The sequence below is a fragment of the Panthera tigris genome, chromosome D3, assembly GCF_018350195.1.
Source record: "Panthera tigris isolate Pti1 chromosome D3, P.tigris_Pti1_mat1.1, whole genome shotgun sequence".
Classification (NCBI taxonomy): Eukaryota; Metazoa; Chordata; class Mammalia; order Carnivora; family Felidae; genus Panthera; species Panthera tigris.
In genome coordinates, this window is record NC_056671.1 from 31288723 (window position 1) to 31307205 (window position 18483).

An 18483-nucleotide genomic window follows, 5' to 3' on the forward strand; every position below is an offset into this window, starting at 1 on the left:
TCCTTCAGGGAATCTTAGACCTTTCAGACCCCTAAACTACACAATCCATGTCCCTTGTCCCCCACCAGCACACCATTCAGTAAACAAAAGCACTGCCGCAAACATTCCATGGGCTCAGGAGCACAATGGACAAAGCTGTACAAGAAAGAGCCAGATGGTCTCAAAATTCAAATGGCTCCACACTCCACACCCAAGAGGCTCACAGCTGCTGGGAGCATTCTGGCAGGAGAAGGCTGCAGAGATGGGATGGAGATAAATTTAGGAGCAGAAGCTTAAGACCTTCAGCCGGCCCATCTCAGAGACTGTGCTCATCCGAGGAAGGAAGGCACAAGGACATGAGAAGCTGACGACTCATGTGAACTTGTTACCCACACCTGACAAGCAAGCTTCCAAGGGAGGGTGGGGATTTGATTTAATGGCACGACTGAATCAGCAAAACCATGTTCAATAAATCCTTAAGAAATGGAAATGGGTGACCCCTAAATTGCCTTTCCGGAAGCAACCAGCTAACACAGCAGGGGCACTCCTCGAATGGAAGAGGGCCGTTCTTTCACTGCCCAACCACACCCAGGAACTGCCTGTAAAAGGCAGCAACTGCAGACCACACCTTCCTTGTTTATCCAGAGATCGTATTCTTCCTTAACACCTGGGCAACCAGGCAAAAAGGAGATGGAAAAGGAAAACATCAGGAAGGACTCCGAGGAGATACAAATGGGAAGCACCTTCTGTTCCCTGGAGCTTGGACACACAAGAGGCCTTTTTCCTTATAAACCCGGAGAGTCAGCAGATCTGTGCTCAAATTAGCCTCTGAGGCTGGGAGAGGATTTGTTTTAAAACACCAGGGACTTAAAAAAGCAACATAAAAAGAAGGGGGGAGTTCCGTGTTTCTGAAACAGCACCTCCCTTCCCGTCCCACTATTCCCAAGGGCTGCTACGAAGAGGACTGCAAGCCCACCTTCCCTCCAAGAGCCAACAGAAGGGCTGGGGAGATTGACACTTAAACAAGAAGGGTGACACAGTGTGTGCAGGATTGTCACAGAGCCAGTGCAGAGATGCAAGGAGCAACTAGCAGATTCTGTCTGGGGGGTCAGGGGGTCTTGCTTCATCAAGGCAGGAACGCCAATCTGATTTGGATAGAAAAGATACATCAGGGTAGAAGAAACAGTGTGAGAACAGGTGTGCAGATATGAAAGAGCCAGTAGTCCTGGGAAATAGTGTGCAGGAAGCGATCAGACATGAGGTAGGAAGAGAAATGATGCCAGATGGTGATCGCGTGCTTCAGGATTATGCAATTGCCAAATATTTACTGACTCGGCAAGGCCTAGTCCAAAAGTGGATATTAAATAACTTCTCCACAAAATATACTGGCTTATATTCTGAATTGACACAACTTTTTAAACCACTAACTGAATCTCCAATGTAAATTACACAACACTAGTTCCGTGAATAGAGCTTTAACTACCATTAGAAGTTGAATTTGAGTTCAAAATTATTATTTTCATATATTTTATTCAGTGAGCTAAATTTCTCACACCAGACAAAGTCCAAAGGTAATCTACACTTCACAGATTTGGAGAACATTTCCAAGCATTGTGACCATGGAATAGTGTCCTAGGGCATCTTAATTGCTAATAATGTTCAGCATTAACTAGACATACACAGACTGTTGAACACTGTACGATCTTTTGGTAAGAAACACCACTTCTAGCGTCAACAAACTCATGTCTCAAAAGGGAACCTTGTTGCCCTACCACCCAAGAAAGTCACGGTTCATGTTTCGGTAGTTACCCTACTGAAACACACCCACACACAAGTGTGCACTTACACTTTTACCTAAGAGATCAAAAGGCTCTTGCTGCTTTATTTTTAAAATCAGTAGTTTGTGGTGATTCTCTTTCTGTAATTTCTTAAACCAAGTTCCCATTGTTGGCACTGCTTATGTGAATTTGAGTTCTTGGTATTATAATGAGCAATTTAAAGTGAATCATTTTTAGCTGTTACAATAGGCATCCTTCAATATCTATCTTGTGCATTGGTCTAAACTGCTGAGTAAAGAGAGGTATGCACATTTTATATTTTGTTACATTTTCCTTCAATCCATCAACAATGGCAGCCCAATTTATACCCTGGTAGAAAAATGCCTTGTTGGGTCAGGCTGGTTTTGAAGTTGAGGGAAGAGGTCTCAGCTCCTTGCCCTCTGAAGGGACCACACGGGCCATGTCGGCCACATGAAACTCCCAGCACAGAGAGTTGGCGGTGCCCACAGAAAGGGGGTGAGGCACTGGCTCTTAGTGGCCACGTGGAGGTGTCAACAGACTTGATGGGACCTGAGTGGGCAAAACTCCTGGCAACCCCAAAAGTAAGAGTAGCGAAAAAAATGCTGTTGAGACACCAAGAGAGTCTTCCATCTTAAAAACTGCTCTCAGCAGACACTGATTATCTATGTATTTCACACCAGATCTTTCTCCTGACACGCTGTAACTAACAGCATGTGTGGAGTTTCCTTCAAATTACCTTTCCTACTGCTCATTATAATCTGAAGTGATTTATAATATTTCTACGAATCACACTGGATAGATTATTTTCTTTAATTCCAGCCAGCAGCTATTGAAGCAGACTAATAAATAACCACTGTAGAACCCCCACTGAACTCTCTGAAAAGGTTGTAAATATATTTAACAACCCACAGCATAAACACATCTCCAGCTCCCAACCAGGATTGAATACCTTTCAGAAACTCTGTTAGTTATGAATGTATCTGAAGAAAAAAAAAAGGACTCTATAGGACACATCTGAAATGCCTATTCCTTCCAGAAAAAAAATACAAGTCCCAGAACCTCCTGTTTCCATTACCTCTACTTTTAACAAATGCAGACATCTGCAAACATCACTTTATTTAATGTCCATTTAATTTTAGATACAAATCTATTGTGCCTTAGAGACTAAACAAAGAATTAGGGAGTTCTCAACTTGTTTGCACATGTCTCTTACCAGTTTTTTTTTTTTAATTTGTCTTTTTGTCAAAAGACAAATACAGATAGATTGGGAAAATTTGATGCAAAAACTAAAAAATAAAACAAAACCAAAAAACCAACCCTGTTCTACCTAACCTCCACTGGAAGCTGGTCATGTGATTTTCAACTGTATGTTTTACTTCTTTTCTTGTTCTTGGACCAAAAGGAGCTTCAGCATACTGGTATCTACCATTTAGTCTGTCCATACCCCCCAGGGATGTCAGGGCCACTAGAGCTGTCCCAGTAGGCCTAGCCAAGGTTTTCAAGGGCCCAGTGGCTGGCTACAGCTAGCCCAGGGCACAGCCACCTGGCTCCATATCAAGACTTTTGTCTGCCAGCTAGGCACCTATTTCTCTCCTCCACTATGATACTAGTAATACTTCCCTTTTATGCACTGGAGATTTTCTCTTTGAAATAAGAATTATATTTAGACAGTATATTCTTTACATGTTGCATGTACTTAATCCAGGATGCAACTGAGCAAATATGCATAAAGTAATTCTTATGCTATTCCCATAAATTTCTTATGTAACTCCTCTAGACAAGAAGCAGCCATCATGATGCATACCTAATCCATTTGTTATTCCCATTTGGGCAAAGAAGAAAACGTAAACATTATAACAGTGATGAATACTGAAATAGGCTGAAATGGAGTAGGGTAGCATAGATCATATATGGGTGGAAATAATCTATGTTGTTTATCTGCAATGCACAAACACAAGAGGTTCTATAGTGAAGGACACAGTAAAAAAAAAAGCTTGTATCTGTTTTTCCTATTGGCAAAACTTAAGCTTCCTCAAGTTCTGGATCTTCCCTTGAATAGCTCTATTTCTATGCCAATAAGACAAAATGAAATTGAACTACATTTAGTGACTGAAAAATTACACTACAAAATTCTCCCTTCAGCTAGTCAGTCTTTAAACAGGCACACCCTGCTTCACAGGATGGGTCACTGCTGCACATCCCTCAGATGTTCCACACCCACTTCTGGACCCCAAGTCTCTCCAGAGGCCTCAGAATACAGTGTCGATGGTAAGGCATAAAGATGGTTCCCCAACAGGCGTTCACTACTTAAAAAAGCCTGTGAGAGCAATCACTCCACTCTGAGAAAAAGAGAACTGACAGGAACCACTTGTGGTGTTTCCCCCTATCCCTTTTTTGTAATGAGGAGAGGAGAATTCAAGACAAAATCAAAAGTTACACCAAAGGAAAGTGAATTTCTCATTTAGAACCAAAGAGGCACAAAAATACTAGCCTCAATTTCCCTCCTAAGGACAAGTAAGAAAAAGATTAGTCATCATTCCTTCAAAGCCTTCATTAGGTGGCTAAGCCCCAGACCCTTGAACATAAACCAGAGCCAAACTTCCCTAAAGAAGGCTTTTCACAGTGATAGTAAAAGAGTCATAAGAAGAAATAAAAGTTTAAATGATACCTTTCACATCCAAAAAAAAAAAGAAAATCTATAAATGGAAAGCTGATTTTTAAATTTTTTAATGTTTATTTATTTTGAGGGAGAGAGAGACAGTGTGAGTGGGGAACGGGCAGAGAGACAGGGAGACACAGAATCTGAAGCAGGCTCCAGGCTCTGAGCTGTCAGCACAGAGCCAGATGAGGGGCTTGAAGTCATGAACCGTGAGATCATGACCTGAGCCGAAGTCAGACACTCAGCTGACTTAGTCCATCCAGCTGCCCTGGAAAGCTGATTTTTGCTCTCATTTACACCATACTATCCCACTCTTTAAAATGATTCTTTAATGGTGCTTCATCATATGCAGAACTATCCACATACATTAATTTGGTATGACATAAATACAAATGTATTCTTATCCCCATTTTACTGATGAGGAAATCAATCCTTGATACCATACTCAGGGTTATACAAACTAAACTCATCCATGCCTGGATTACAATAATCAAGAGACCTGGTTTCCTGCTGCAACTCAGGTACAGCAGGCACAGTGATGAACTTTGTACAAAGTGCAAACCAACCAAACTGCCAGCCTGGACTTTCCTCAGTTTCCAGGCACTTTCTCAGGCTCCATTACAGACTTTGACTTTCCTCTATACCCTATCCAGTGCATTAGCCAACTTTCAGAAATAAATAAATAGCTTCAGGTAAACTGCCTGAAAAATTTATAGTTGGCTCTTCAACAAAACAGGGATCAGGGGCACCAACCCTCCATGCAGTCAACACTACTTATAACTTTTGACTTCCCCCAAACTTAATTAGCCTACTTTCATCCAGAAACCTTACAGATAACATAAACAATAGATTAACACATTTTTGTTATATGTATTATATACTGCATTCTTACAATAAAGTTAAAGAAAACATTATTAATAAAACACATTTATAGAACTGTAATGTAATTGTTGAAAAAAATCTGAGTATGAGTGGATTCCCACAGTTCAAACCCATGTTGTTCATGGATCAACTGCATAATACAAATAATAAGCATAAGAAGTCTAGAATGACAACATTAATATTAAATACAATAGACTTCATGACAAAAAGTATCACCACAGATAAAAAGGGATATTTCACTATGATGAAGGGTCAACTCATCAGGAGGACATAACAATCACAAATGTGTATATGCCTGAAAATAGAATCAAAACACATAAAGCAAAAATAGAATCAAAGGGAGAAATAGACAATTCCAACCATCACAAATAAATATTTTAATCCCCTCTGCCCAGTCATTGTTAGAACAACATAGTCGTGGTGATGGGGTGGGGGTGGGGATCAACACTTTTTCTATAAAGGGCCAGATAGCACATATTGTAGGCTTTCTGGGGCATACAGTCTCTGTTAAAACTATTGAATTCTAACTGGTAGCACAAAAGCAGTCAGCGATGATATGTTAAAAATGAATATAGCTCTGTTTCAATAAAACTTTATTTATAAAAATAGGCAGAATAGATTTAGCCCACAAACTGAAGTTTGCTGACCCCTAAACTAATGACATTATTTAAAAACTGACAAAGACATGAAAGACCTGAAAAATACTATCAAGTACCAAGACTTATAAAAGGTATCACATCTAACCATAGCAGACATTCTTTTCAAGTCTAGACCTTAAAACAAGTGCCAATCAATTTTAAATCATGAAATCATCATACACATTATACTGATCACAATGGAATTAAATTAGAAATTAACAATGTTAAAATAACTAAGAAAGTCCCAATATTTAGAAATGAAACCAGCCATTTCTAAATAATACATAGGTCAGAGAAGAGAACATGAGCGAAGAGTAAAAAAGAAAAAAAAAGAGTAAAAATAAAATTTTTTTAAATTTGTGAGATAAAGGTAAAGCGGTGATTAGAGTGATGTGTGTAGCTTTAAATGTTTGTATTAGAAAAGAAGAAAGATATAAAATCAATGATTTGAGTTTCTATTTTAACATATCAGAGGACAGAGGGGCCAACATGGTGGAGAAGTAGGGGGATCCATACTTCCCGTGTCTCTCAAAGAAGGGCTGAAGCCAAGGGAATTTTAACCCCAAAGGTCTGGAAGGAAAAGAGACTGAGTCTACAGGGAGACACCAGGACCACCTAATGGGTGATTGCAAACCAGGGGAGATAAAACAGACCGCGTAGGCATGGAGGGGAGGGATCCCCTTCTGTGGAGAGACAAAGGGAAGAGAGAGAGCATCTGGGGAAGTGTAGGACTTTATCTGGACAAGAAAAAAACCTTGAATGGGGACAGAGAGTGATCCCTTCACAGAGAGTGAAGCCTGCAGGGCTTTCTTCTGACTGGGGCCAGCTGCCATGTTTGTGTACCTGGGGAGGAGGGGAGCCACCCCCAGGTTTCGTGGTAGGTCACAGGCGCAGTCCATAGTTGGAGAAAGTGGTCATCTCCCTGAAGTGCTGCAGCACAGGGCAAAATCAGCCAGGACCACATATCCGGCGACATAGAGAGGCGCTTCCCCAGTGCCAGGGTGCACGGAGTGGGAGTTTAAATCCCAGCCAAGCGCTGGGGCGCAGGAGTCCGCGGAGCGAGATAAGACTGCCCCATCTGTGCCACGGCACAGTGAGGACAGCTCGAACGGAGTGATTTGGGACACCAGGTCCGTGGAGAAGAGACTGGGGGTGGTCACCACTTTTCTCCCTACCACAACCAAGGCAGGGCCTCAGGGATCGGTCCTCAGGGCCCAGGGTGGGGGCAGACCTGCCTACACCAAATCATGCCCCTCTGTGCACAGTAATTGTGTATCTACTGGAGTGGGATAGACACTGAGGAACCAGACGGCCCCCTCCTCCAGACCAGCACTGCTGCATTGCCTGGATTAGTTCTAGGATAATTCTTGTTATTTAAAAAATTTTTTTAATCTTTATTTATTTTTGAGAGAGAGACAGAATGTGAACAGGGGAGGAGCAGAGAGAGAGGGAGGCACAGAATCCGAAGCAGGCTCCAGGCCCTGAGCTGTCAGCACAGAGCCCGACGCAGGCCTCGAGATCACTAACGTGAGATCATGACCTGAGCCGAAGTCGGACGCTCAACAGACTGAGCCACCCAGGCACCCCAGATAATTCTTGTTATTTAGATATATTCTTCCTTCCCTTTCTCCTTCGTATCTCTTCCCTCCTCTAGGCTGGTTACTCTGGTTGTTGGTTTGTTTAAGCAGACATATTTAATCCATTCTCTTGACACATGTTCTACATGTCCTTCTTTACTTTCCTTTCTCTCTCTCTGGAATAATCAAGCCATATCTCTGTCTGGGTAACTTTATCTTTGTTTCTTTGCCCCCACCTCCTTCTTTATTTTCCTTTCTCTCTCTCTGGATTAAGCCATTTTGCCTCTCTGCCTGGTCAATGTTTATTTTTTTTCCCCCTGCTCCTGTCATTTCTCTTTGTATGTGCTCTTCCATCAGCACGACCTCCATTCTGTTCTTTACTTGTAGCTGGTATTTCTGGTTTTTTGCTTTTGGATTGTTTTTGTTGTTGTTGTTGTTTGTTTTATTTGTTGTGTGTTTGTATATTTTTGTTTCCTGTTTGTTTGTTTGTTTGTTTTCCTTTCCAGGGCTACTTCAAGGAACAAATCAAAGCACACCTGGTGGAGGTCCCAAAACACCAAAAATAACCAAAGTCACAACAACAGAGAGCAAGTAACACTCTCCAAAAAACACCTCCTGAAGGGCCCGGCCCTGGACAGTGTATGAACCCCCCTTTAATGTAGCAGTGCTTGCAGGTGCAGAGCACATAACAAGCTTTTAAGACTCATAAGAGACAGAAAACTAGGCAAAATGATGAAATGGAAGAATTCCCCTCAAAGGGAATTCCAGGAAGAAGTGACAGCTAAAGAATTGATCAAAACAGATATAAGCAACATAACTGAACAAGAATTTAGAATAATAGTCATAAAATTAATCACTGGGCTTGAAAAAAGCACAGAAGACAGCAGAGAATCTATTGCTGCAGAGATCAAGGGACTAAAAAATAGTCATCATGAATTTAAAAATGTTATAAATAAGGTGCAAAATAAAATGGAGGTGGCTACAGTGCGGATTGAAGAGGCATAAGAGAAAATAGGTGAATTAGAAGATAAAATTATGGAAAAAGAGGAAGCTGAGAAAAAGAGAGATTAAAAAAATCCAGGAGTACGAGGGGAGAATTAGAGAACTAAGTGATGCAATCAAACGGAACAATATCTGTATCATAGGAATTCCAGAAGAAGAAGAAGAGAGAGAAAGGGGCTGAAGGTGTACTTGAACAAATCATAACTGAGAACTTCCCTCATCTGGGGAAGGAAACAGGCATTGAAATCCAAGAGGCACAGAGAACTTCCTTCAGACATAACTTGAATCAATCTTCTGCAGGACATATAGTGAAACTGGCAAAATACAAGAAAAAAGAGAATTCTGAAAGCAGCTAGGGATAACAGGGCCTTAACATACAAAGATAGACCCATAAAGGTAGTTGCAGACCTATCTACTGAAACTTGGCCAGAAAGGAATGGCAGGAAATCTTCAAAGTGCTGAACAGGGAAATATGTAGCCAAGAATATTTATCCAGCAAGTCTGTCATTCAGAATAGAAGGAGAGATAAAGACTTTCCCAAACAAACAAAAACTGAAGGAACTCATCACCACTAAACCAGCCCTACAAGAGAACCTAAGGGAGATCCTGTGAGTGAAATGTTGCAAGGACCACAAAGTATCAGAGACATCACTATAGCCATGAAACCTACAGATATCACAATGACTCTAAACCTATATCTTTCAATAATAATGCTGAATGTAAATGGACTAAATGTGCCAATGAAAAGGCATAGGGTATTAGAATAGAAAAAAAAAACAAGACCCATCTATTTGCTACCTACAAGAGACCCATTTTAGACCTGAGGACACCTTCAGATTGAAAGTGAGGGGATGGAGAACTATCTATCATGCTACTGGAAGTCAAAAGAAAGCTGAAGCAGCCATACTTATATCAGACAAACTAGACTTTAAATTAAAGGCTGTAACAAGAGAGGAAGAAGGGCATTATATCATAATTGTGGGGTCTATCCATCAAGAAGAGCTAACAATTATAAATGTCTATGCACCAAATTCAGAACCATCCAAATATATAAAACAATTAATCACAAACATAAGCAATCTTATTGGTAAGAATGTGGTAATTGCAGGGGACTTTAATACTCCACTTACAAAACAGACAGATCATCTAGACAGAAAATCAGTAAAGAAACAATGGCCCTGAATGATACACTGGACCAGATGGACTTGACAGGTCAGAAAAAGGACAAACTCAACCCCAAGAAACTAAATTGAAGAAAATCACAAAGAGAAAATCTGGTTATTTGACAAGATCAATAAAACTGATAAACCTCTAGCTAGACTAGTCAAGAAAAAAAAGAGAGAAGACACAAATTACCAATATCAGGAGTAAAAGAGAAAATACCACTACAAATCCTATAAATATTAAAAAGATAATAAAGAATGTTATGGACAGGGCGCCTGGGTGGCTCAGTTGGTTAAGCATCCCACTCCTGATTTGGGCTCAGGTCATGATTCCAGGGTCATGAGATCAATCTCCACATCAGGCTCCATGCTGAGCATGGAGCCTGCTTAAGATTCTCTCTCTCTCTCTGTCCCTCCCCCTTCTCAATAAAAAGAATGTTATGAACAATTTTGTGCCAACTCAGACAAAAATGAACAAATTTCTTGAAAGATACACGAAAGTGTGAGATTTTTCAAACTCATAATCCATTCCCTTTGAGATACCTCTGGTCCCCAAATGTTGTCAAACAATTGACTGTTTAACTCTTCAAATGTGCTTTGAAAGAATGAGAAAGGGTAGATAAAGAAACTAACATTGAAATTAGTAGATCTTGTGATTGGAGAGCATCTTAAGGAGAAAAGGCTTCATGGTGAAGGAAGTAGAAACAAAAATTAAAGATTCAAGTGAACTTGAATTTTATCTTACACAATACACAAAAATTAACTTGATAGGGATCATAGAACTAAAACATAAGAGGTAAAATTACCTTTATAAACTTATAAAAGAAAACAGAAGAAAATCTTTGTGACGTTGGGGCACAAACCATAATCTATGTAAGAAAATATTATAAAATGGCTTTCATAAAAATTAAATTTTGCCCTTCAAAACACAGCTAAGAAAACATAAAGCAAGCCACACTTGGAGAAATATCTGACAAAAGTTCATATGCAGAATATATACATGTTTCTTATAAAGCAAAAAGAGGACAATCCAATTAAAAAATGGGCAAAAGATTTTAATAGACACTTCACAAAAGTAAATACAAAGATAACCGATAAACACATACATAAAGAGTTGCTTAACATCAGATGCCTAGTCATCAAGGAAATGCATATTAAAACAACAATAAGATGTATGACATAACTTCCCAAATGACTAATGGTAAAAAGACTAACAATATCAAGTGTGAGTGAGAATGTGGAGCAACTGGAACTCTCATTCACTGCTTGATGTAATGCAAAACTGTATAGTCACTCTGAAAAACAGTATGGCATTATCTCTTAAATTAAATATATACTTACCATATGACCTGGCCAGTCAACTCTTGGGTATTTACAAAAAAGAAATGAAAATATATGTCCACACAAAACTTCTATGTGAATATTTACAGCAGCATTGTTCCCAAACTGGAAACAATTCAAATATCTATTAAGTGATGAACACTGAAACAAATTATAGTATAGTCACACCATGCAACATTACTCAGGAATTAAAGAAACACAAATATTTGGGGCACCTGGGTGGCTCAGACAGTTCAGTGTCCGACTATTAATTTTGGCTCAGGTCACAATCTCAGGGTTGTGAGATCTAGCCCACATCAGGCTCCATGCTGGGCATTCTCTCTCTCTCTAAAAGAGAGAGAGAGAGAGAGAAAGGGAAAGAGAGAGAGAGACATACATACTACCTACATGGATGAACCTCAAAAATGTTATACTAAATGAAAAAAGCAAAAGAAAAAGAACTATATATGTTTCTATTTATATTATATTCTATAAAAGGGGAAAATAGAATTACAGAAAGCAGATCAGAAGTGCCCTGGGCCTAGGGCCTGAGGTCAGGGGAGTGAACTAAATACAAAGGCAGATGGCAAACATAAATATGTGTGTTCTGACTGGCCCACTGATAGCTGTGGTTAAAAACCAGTCTGCTCAGTTAGATACAGTCTCTATGGCCAATGGCAAAGGAAATAAATACCCTCTGTGGTAGTCTTCCAGAGTGTTCCAATGGATAGGTTAGCTTCTTGAATACTCACCACTCACTTTATGTCTGTCTCTCTACCTGCCTTATTCTCTCTGATAAAGAGTCAACATACATATAACTAAAAGTAATGAGAACCCAGCAGGACTGACATCCCCTCCACTAAGAGAGCACATTCAAAATTAAAATGCCCTGCAGCACCTGGATGGCTCAGTCAGTTAAGCGTCCGACTTCAGCTCAGGTCATGATCTCAAGGTTCATGAGTCTGAATGCCGCTTCCGGGCTCTGTGCTGACAGCCTCGAGCCTGCTTCCGATTCTGTGTCTCCCTCTCTCTCTGCCCCTCCCTCGCTCAAGCTCTGTCTCTCTCTCTCAAAAATAAGTAGATAGTAAATTCTAATATCTTTAAAAAAAACATTCCCAAAGCGGAGACACCTGGGTGGCTTGGTCTGTTAAGCATACGACTCTTGATTTTGGCTCAGGTCATGATCTCAAGGTTCCTAAGATAGAGCCCTGTGTTGGGTTCCATTGGCCTGTTTTGGATTCTCTCCTCTCTCTCTGCCCTCTCCCCCCTCACCACCACCCCCCCAGCCCCTGCTCACACATACTCTCTCAAAATAAAAAAATATATATATTTATTAATAAATAAACAAATAAACAAATAAATAAAATCCCAAGGGGCCACACCTGGGCCTGGCTGTTTCCTCCTTTGACCTGTGTAAAGCTGGGCAGACCTAGGGATCAGATTCTAGGCTAAACCATCTGAGGATGCTGCTAGACTATTTTTGCTATTGTTTAAGAGAAATTATAAAGCTTTCTAGTCCTCTTTCTTGAAATTTTTCCAGTTCCAAGTTATGTTCCTACAAACTACAAAGGAATACAAGCAAACCTTATTTATTTGGGTTAAAAATGTAAACATTCCTCTTTATGAAAAAGAAAGAAAGCAGGGGAGGGAGGCAGTGAAGAAGGAAGGAAGGAAGGAAGGAAGGAAGGAAGGAAGGAAGGAAGGAAGGAAGGAAAGAAAGAAGATTTAACTCTGGGACACATTAAAAGTTTAACTAGCTTTCGAAAATAAAATATGATACATGTGAACCATCACCAAGAAGTCCAAATACCAAACATACCCAGACTGTGCAGTGAGCTAATTACCCTCTAATTTTAAAGTGTTGATATATTCATGTGGATATTACACCAAAGAAAAAGAGAGTTACAGGAAAGTGCAGACAAGAACTGCCTTGAAATAATAATCTATAAATCTAAAGAAGGCAGCAAAATATAAACCCACCAGGAGTTTCAGTGATAGAAATGAGAAGGAGGTGGCTGGTTCTAAAAATCCACAGGAAGCACAAGAGGGAAGGCAGCTTGAAGAGCCAAGAGACACACCTGAAGTTATTCCAGGGAATTTAACAGAAATACAAATAGGGAGGCAACAGCTTCATGGCTCATTCAAATTAAATGCACTTTAAAATTGTATTTTAAATTAGTGCATTTCATACAGTTTTCACAGCATCATTCCATTTTGCCTTTTGTCAAAGGAGCCGTGCAGGTTTCTTTTCTGTAGACCTTTACAGTTCAGTGAAAGGCAGATTATATTCAAGTGAGAAACTTAGAAGTCCCTTTATTTCCCAAAGTAGAACATTATTCACCTATTGAGTTGAGTCATTAAACTCAATTCAAGAAAGCCTACCCATCCATCCATTCATCTTTACAGCTATAGACATAGATACTAAAAAAAAAAACTTTTATTATATAAAATCAGATGTATAAAATACTACTCTATGGTAAGGGTCACAGCATAATCATTTCCAAAACATCAATGGTGGGCAACTGGGGTACCATTCATAAATAGAATTAATATTTAAATTAAACCTAGATATTTAAAATCAAATTCTTGCTAGGCAAAGTGGAAAATGCTCTGGTTTGTGCAAAAAAATATGAAAAATTGAGATCAGAGGCTAATAGTAAATCTTTAATTTTGTTTCTACTTCCTTCACCATGAAGCCTTTTCTCCTTAAGATACTCTCCAATCACAAGATCTACTAATTTCAATGTTAGTTTCTTTATCAACCCTTTCTCACTCTTTCAAAGCAAGTTTGGAGAGTTAAACAGTCAATTGTTTGACAACAGTTGGGGACCAGAAGTATATCAAAGTGAATGGATTATGAGTCTGAAAAATCAATACAGCAAGAAAAATAGCTCTCTATGCAGATTAATGTGCTCAAGTTTATTTTGATAGAGTCCTCTCTTGCTATTAAACTTGAGCCTATAAATATAACAATGAGTGCTATGAGAGGCAAGGACACTATTTTATTCACAGGCATATATATCCCTTACCCTTCACACACAGTAGGTGCTCAGAAATATGATGAATGGATTAATGGAAAACAATGAATGAATAGCTGTTATTAACCAAAACTAAGGCTCACTTTTATTTTGGTGAATTTTGTTTTGCTTTCAGATAGCAGACTTGACATTGAGTTTCTGAACTCCTGGCCAAGGGCTCCTACTACTGCCTCTGCCCAGGATGAGGTCCCTGTTCCCCAGAGCCCCTCTGGAGCACAGAGCTGAGTGTGCCATTATGTAGCAGGAGCACAAGGAGCAAAGAGGGCTTCTGCCCTAGGGGCTAGGAATCCAAGTATTTTACAAGCACTACTGCTATTAACATTATTACATAGATGAACATGCCTCTGTTCTGCCAAGTCTGATGATGACTGAGTCTTCATCATGTGTATAAAACCACAGACAAGGCGATAAATATCAAAAGATTAGGGGTGAGATTAGACTAGTTACCAAGGTCAACTGGTTGCCTGGATTGTTATAATTCCTTAGACAAATGACCTTATTCCAATGCCATTCCACCCATACCCTTTCATTTTTTTTTAAAGAAATATAGAAAACAGGAACTCTAATTGTATCAATATTTCCTTTTTCCTAACTACAGTTCATGGAGTAGTACTTTGGCCCAACCTATTTGGAAATAAACTCAGATCACCAAATCATAGTAACTGACAGATGTATTTTATAGTCATCAATTTAATGCCACATCTAGCCCAGACAGAACACTACAGCAGAAGCCTCAGTCTCAAATTTGAAGTTACAATATCTCAAAGAGGGAGGAATAATATAACCAGAAAGTCTGCAGCTGTGGTGCCCACCACTACTCAAATCACTCTTTAATATTTCAATTAAAAAATGTGAGCCCTCCCATCCCATACGGTGTGGGAAGTTCATATCCTCCTCAAGATTTAACAATCTCCAGGCATTTATATCCTCAGATCTTATTTACCGCTTCCACTGAGCTCTCCACCAGTCAGCTCCTGCCCTGATCCCTTCTAGTACCATCACCCTGTATGACACATGGTCCTCATTCTTTATTCTCCAAAACAACACCACTGGAAAATACACTACTGCACTATAGCTAAATTGGAGGCAACAGAGGGGGTCAGTAATACCATCACTGCTCAGCATATGAAAGTCCTCCAAGCAACCCCAATAGCAGAGACTTGATCAGCCACACTTCCTCCTCAGTGCCAACCTCTGCATATGACTTCTGCCTCCCCACAAGTACTGTTTCTCCATTTTCTCCACCTATTCTGAACCCCTCACACTGTCTGATTGTCAGCACAACTCCAGACTGCTCTCAAGAGCAATCTGTATTTTCAGACTATGACCCGGGGTCAGAGGGAGTAAAACCTTTCACCTTTCATACTAAAAGAGGCATCAAGGTTCTAACCCAAACTGCAGACCTGTTTTACTAGGCATTCTTCCTCCTTCTAATTCAGACAATAGCCGGCCAGAGTAACTCTTTCTTCACACTATACGACGTTTCTCCACTCTCTTGTTATCATGAAGTGTGATTCTTAAGCCATAAGACAGATTCCACAAGTAGGATACTCACACATCTGTCTCCGTACTTATGGTCTTTGTGTTGAAGGAACATCAAACATGAGGCCAGATCCCGACTCATAACTGGTGTCATCCCTTCCTAGACACTTTGCTGCCTCCAGGATTGGGCTGATCTTGAGCCCAAGGCAGACCTTGCAGTTAAGAAACAGCAACATGTGGCTCTGTACAGTGCAGGAGCAGTGAACTGGTGGACCAGACCTGAAGGCAGCACAGTGTGATCAGCAGATGAAGTTAATCAGAACTACTGTGTTAAGAGGCAGCCTAATTCTATTCCTTTTTTTTTCTTTTTCTTTTTTTAGCCAAATTCTATTTTAAATCCAACTCTGAGTATGGAAGCATTTTCAATAAAGTTCCTTCAGAATGAAAAGATTCACTGCCTGGGAGCACCGCAGGGCACAGGACTATAAATCTGTGCCACTCACCAAATACTGTGCCCAGCTAACATTTCTTACACCCTGACTTCTTCCTCCCAACTCAACGATAAGCTTCCAGAGGGCAGGATTTACAATTTTCTCTGGGGATCCACTCAGAGTTCTGCATAGTCCCTGCACATTACACATATTACCAAACTGTAATTAAGAACCTATATTTTTCACACCAAGGGAATAAGGGTTCTGACTCAAGCCAGAACTCAAGAGCCTATGGTACTTCCTGAAACATGAGCCAATAGACTTAGTCTGGTTGCCTCTCTCCTCTGGACCATGTTTAAATTATTCTTGGGTCAGTCTGCTTATACTGTAGATGTTGCTAGATATTTCATTCATTTTGGCCAGGACATTTTTGGAATTATGCTAGAAGGACACTGCCCAAGAATATCAAACACCGCTAGAACGATGTTCTTCCCTAACTAGAAACATACTGGGTATTTCATAATTTAAGATTGTTCATTAAATGGCTATGGAATACAGTTGAAAATTTTTAAGTATATATTTTAGATTCAAAGATTGTTTTTCTTCTGGGAGAAAAACAGAGATGTGTTTCTTCCTCTTGTTACTTTTATAGTCAGTAGCTACACACTACATTTCAACATAGTTATATTGATTTTTATGTTGTTTTTTTTTATTATTTCAGCAATTTGGTGACTTCACAAATTATCCTTCAAAGAATCTCGAGATACATGGCTAGAATCACAGGTAGGGGAAAATTTCATTCTTTTGACTCAAATGTGAAATTTATGATCAGGTAATTGTTTTTCTCTATAACTTGGATGCTAAGAGCACACATTTGAGGATGAGGTTCACCCTAAAATAAAATTTAGTGACCCTGAATTACTTGAGATATTTCAAAATAGAAAGCTTCCCACTAAAGTGATAAGCAGATAATTTTCATGAGAGAAAATACTATCCAAGAATTACAGAGCTTCAAATTGGAATCTCTTCCATCTCAGTGGGATGATGCCACAGTGTGTCTCTAACAAACAATAACAACATAATGCAACAGGATGCAATTTGGGTGGACAATATTTACGGACAAAATACAAGTTAGTCACAACACCAAGCTGTCTTTTGTGCACACGTATATTCAAATGCCCTGCCCAATATACAGAGAAAGGCTCTCTGTTGATGTGAAGCTTAATCTTTCTTTCTTAATGTTTTTCCCACTGGAAGGGCTGGCAGCTCACTTCCTGTTTCTTGGCATGTCCACTCTGAATACGAAAAAGACACCTCACAAAGCAACTTGATAGGTATCATCATAAAAGCATGTATTATTTACTTGTGCCTCATGCTCTGAACTCTGCAGTATCCCAGCTCCCTACAGGGCTTTCTAAAAGTCTTACATTGCTACAGTCTTTGAAGGCCGCCAAAGTCTCCATATGCATGTTATCATCATCTGGATGACTTCCTTTTTCTTTATATATGCTTAAGTTTAATAATTTTAATCATTTAATTATATGTATTACTTTATTTTTTTTCAATATATGAAATTTATTGTCAAATTGGTTTCCATACAACACCCAGTGCTCATCCCAAAAGATGCCCTCTTCAATACCCATCACCTCCCCTCCCCTCCCCCCCCTCCCCCCATCAACCCTCAGTTTGTTCTCAGTTTTTAAGAGTCTCTTATGCTTTGGCTCTCTCCCACTCTAACCTCTTTTTTTTTTTTTTCCTTCTCCTCCCCCATGGGTTTCTGTTAGGTTTCTCAGGATCCACATAAGAGTGAAACCATATGGTATCTGTCTTTCTCTGTGTGGCTTATTTCACTTAGCATAACACTCTCCAGTTCCTGGATGACTTCCTTTTTAAGGGAGCCATGTTTCAGGTAGCTTACAGTAATCACCACCCATTTGTATTATCAAAGGTCATCCTCAGAATGCTTTTCTGAGGTACCATACTATTTGGAACATGAGAGAAATAAATCAGAAAATGCCTTGAAGTCTCCCCCAGCACCTAGTTATTCCTGAAAGGCCACCACTGCTGTTTGCTAGACCTTTGGCCCATGCCAGGCACCTGGAGGGCCAGTGTTGCCTACCAAGGGGAGAGGCTGGGCAAGTCCTGGTATGCTCAGAATTTGACAGTACAGTCTTTGATCCAGTTTTCTCTATACATCTTTAATCTATTTTCCAAGCAAAGGTTTCAAGTAGCCAATGCTATGTTGATTTCCCATCAGTTGACCTCAGGTGGGTCCTATGTCTCTTTGGCTCTCCTGTAATCCAGAGCACTGCAAAGCTACAACTACAGGCAAGGATCTAAATCTCACTACTCAAAGTGTGGTCCATAGACTAGCAATAGGCACATCCACCTGGAAGTTTGTTTAGAAAGGCAGGATCCCAGGCTTCACCCTGACCTCAAAATCAGAATCTGCATCTTCACAACCCCCCCTGGAGATTTGTGTACACTGAAGGTGGGGAAACACTGTTACACAA

The 18483-nt window shown here is 39.9% G+C and overlaps 1 protein-coding gene across 6 annotated transcripts in view; it reads right to left on the reverse strand.

The window, feature by feature from the left end:
• The window catches only part of LDLRAD4 (low density lipoprotein receptor class A domain containing 4), a 172671-nt gene that overhangs the window by 96378 nt on the left and 57810 nt on the right, over positions 1 to 18483 (reverse strand). Inside the window, exon 1 of one of the 6 annotated variants that reach the window (XM_042961940.1) lies at positions 15613 to 17512. The exons of the other annotated variants lie outside the window; for them this stretch is intronic. Coding sequence (XP_042817874.1) covers positions 15613 to 15616 — 4 coding nt within the window. The 5' untranslated portion in view covers positions 15617 to 17512. Of the gene's footprint in view, positions 1 to 15612; positions 17513 to 18483 lie in introns of those variants that run through there. 6 annotated transcript variants of the gene reach the window in all.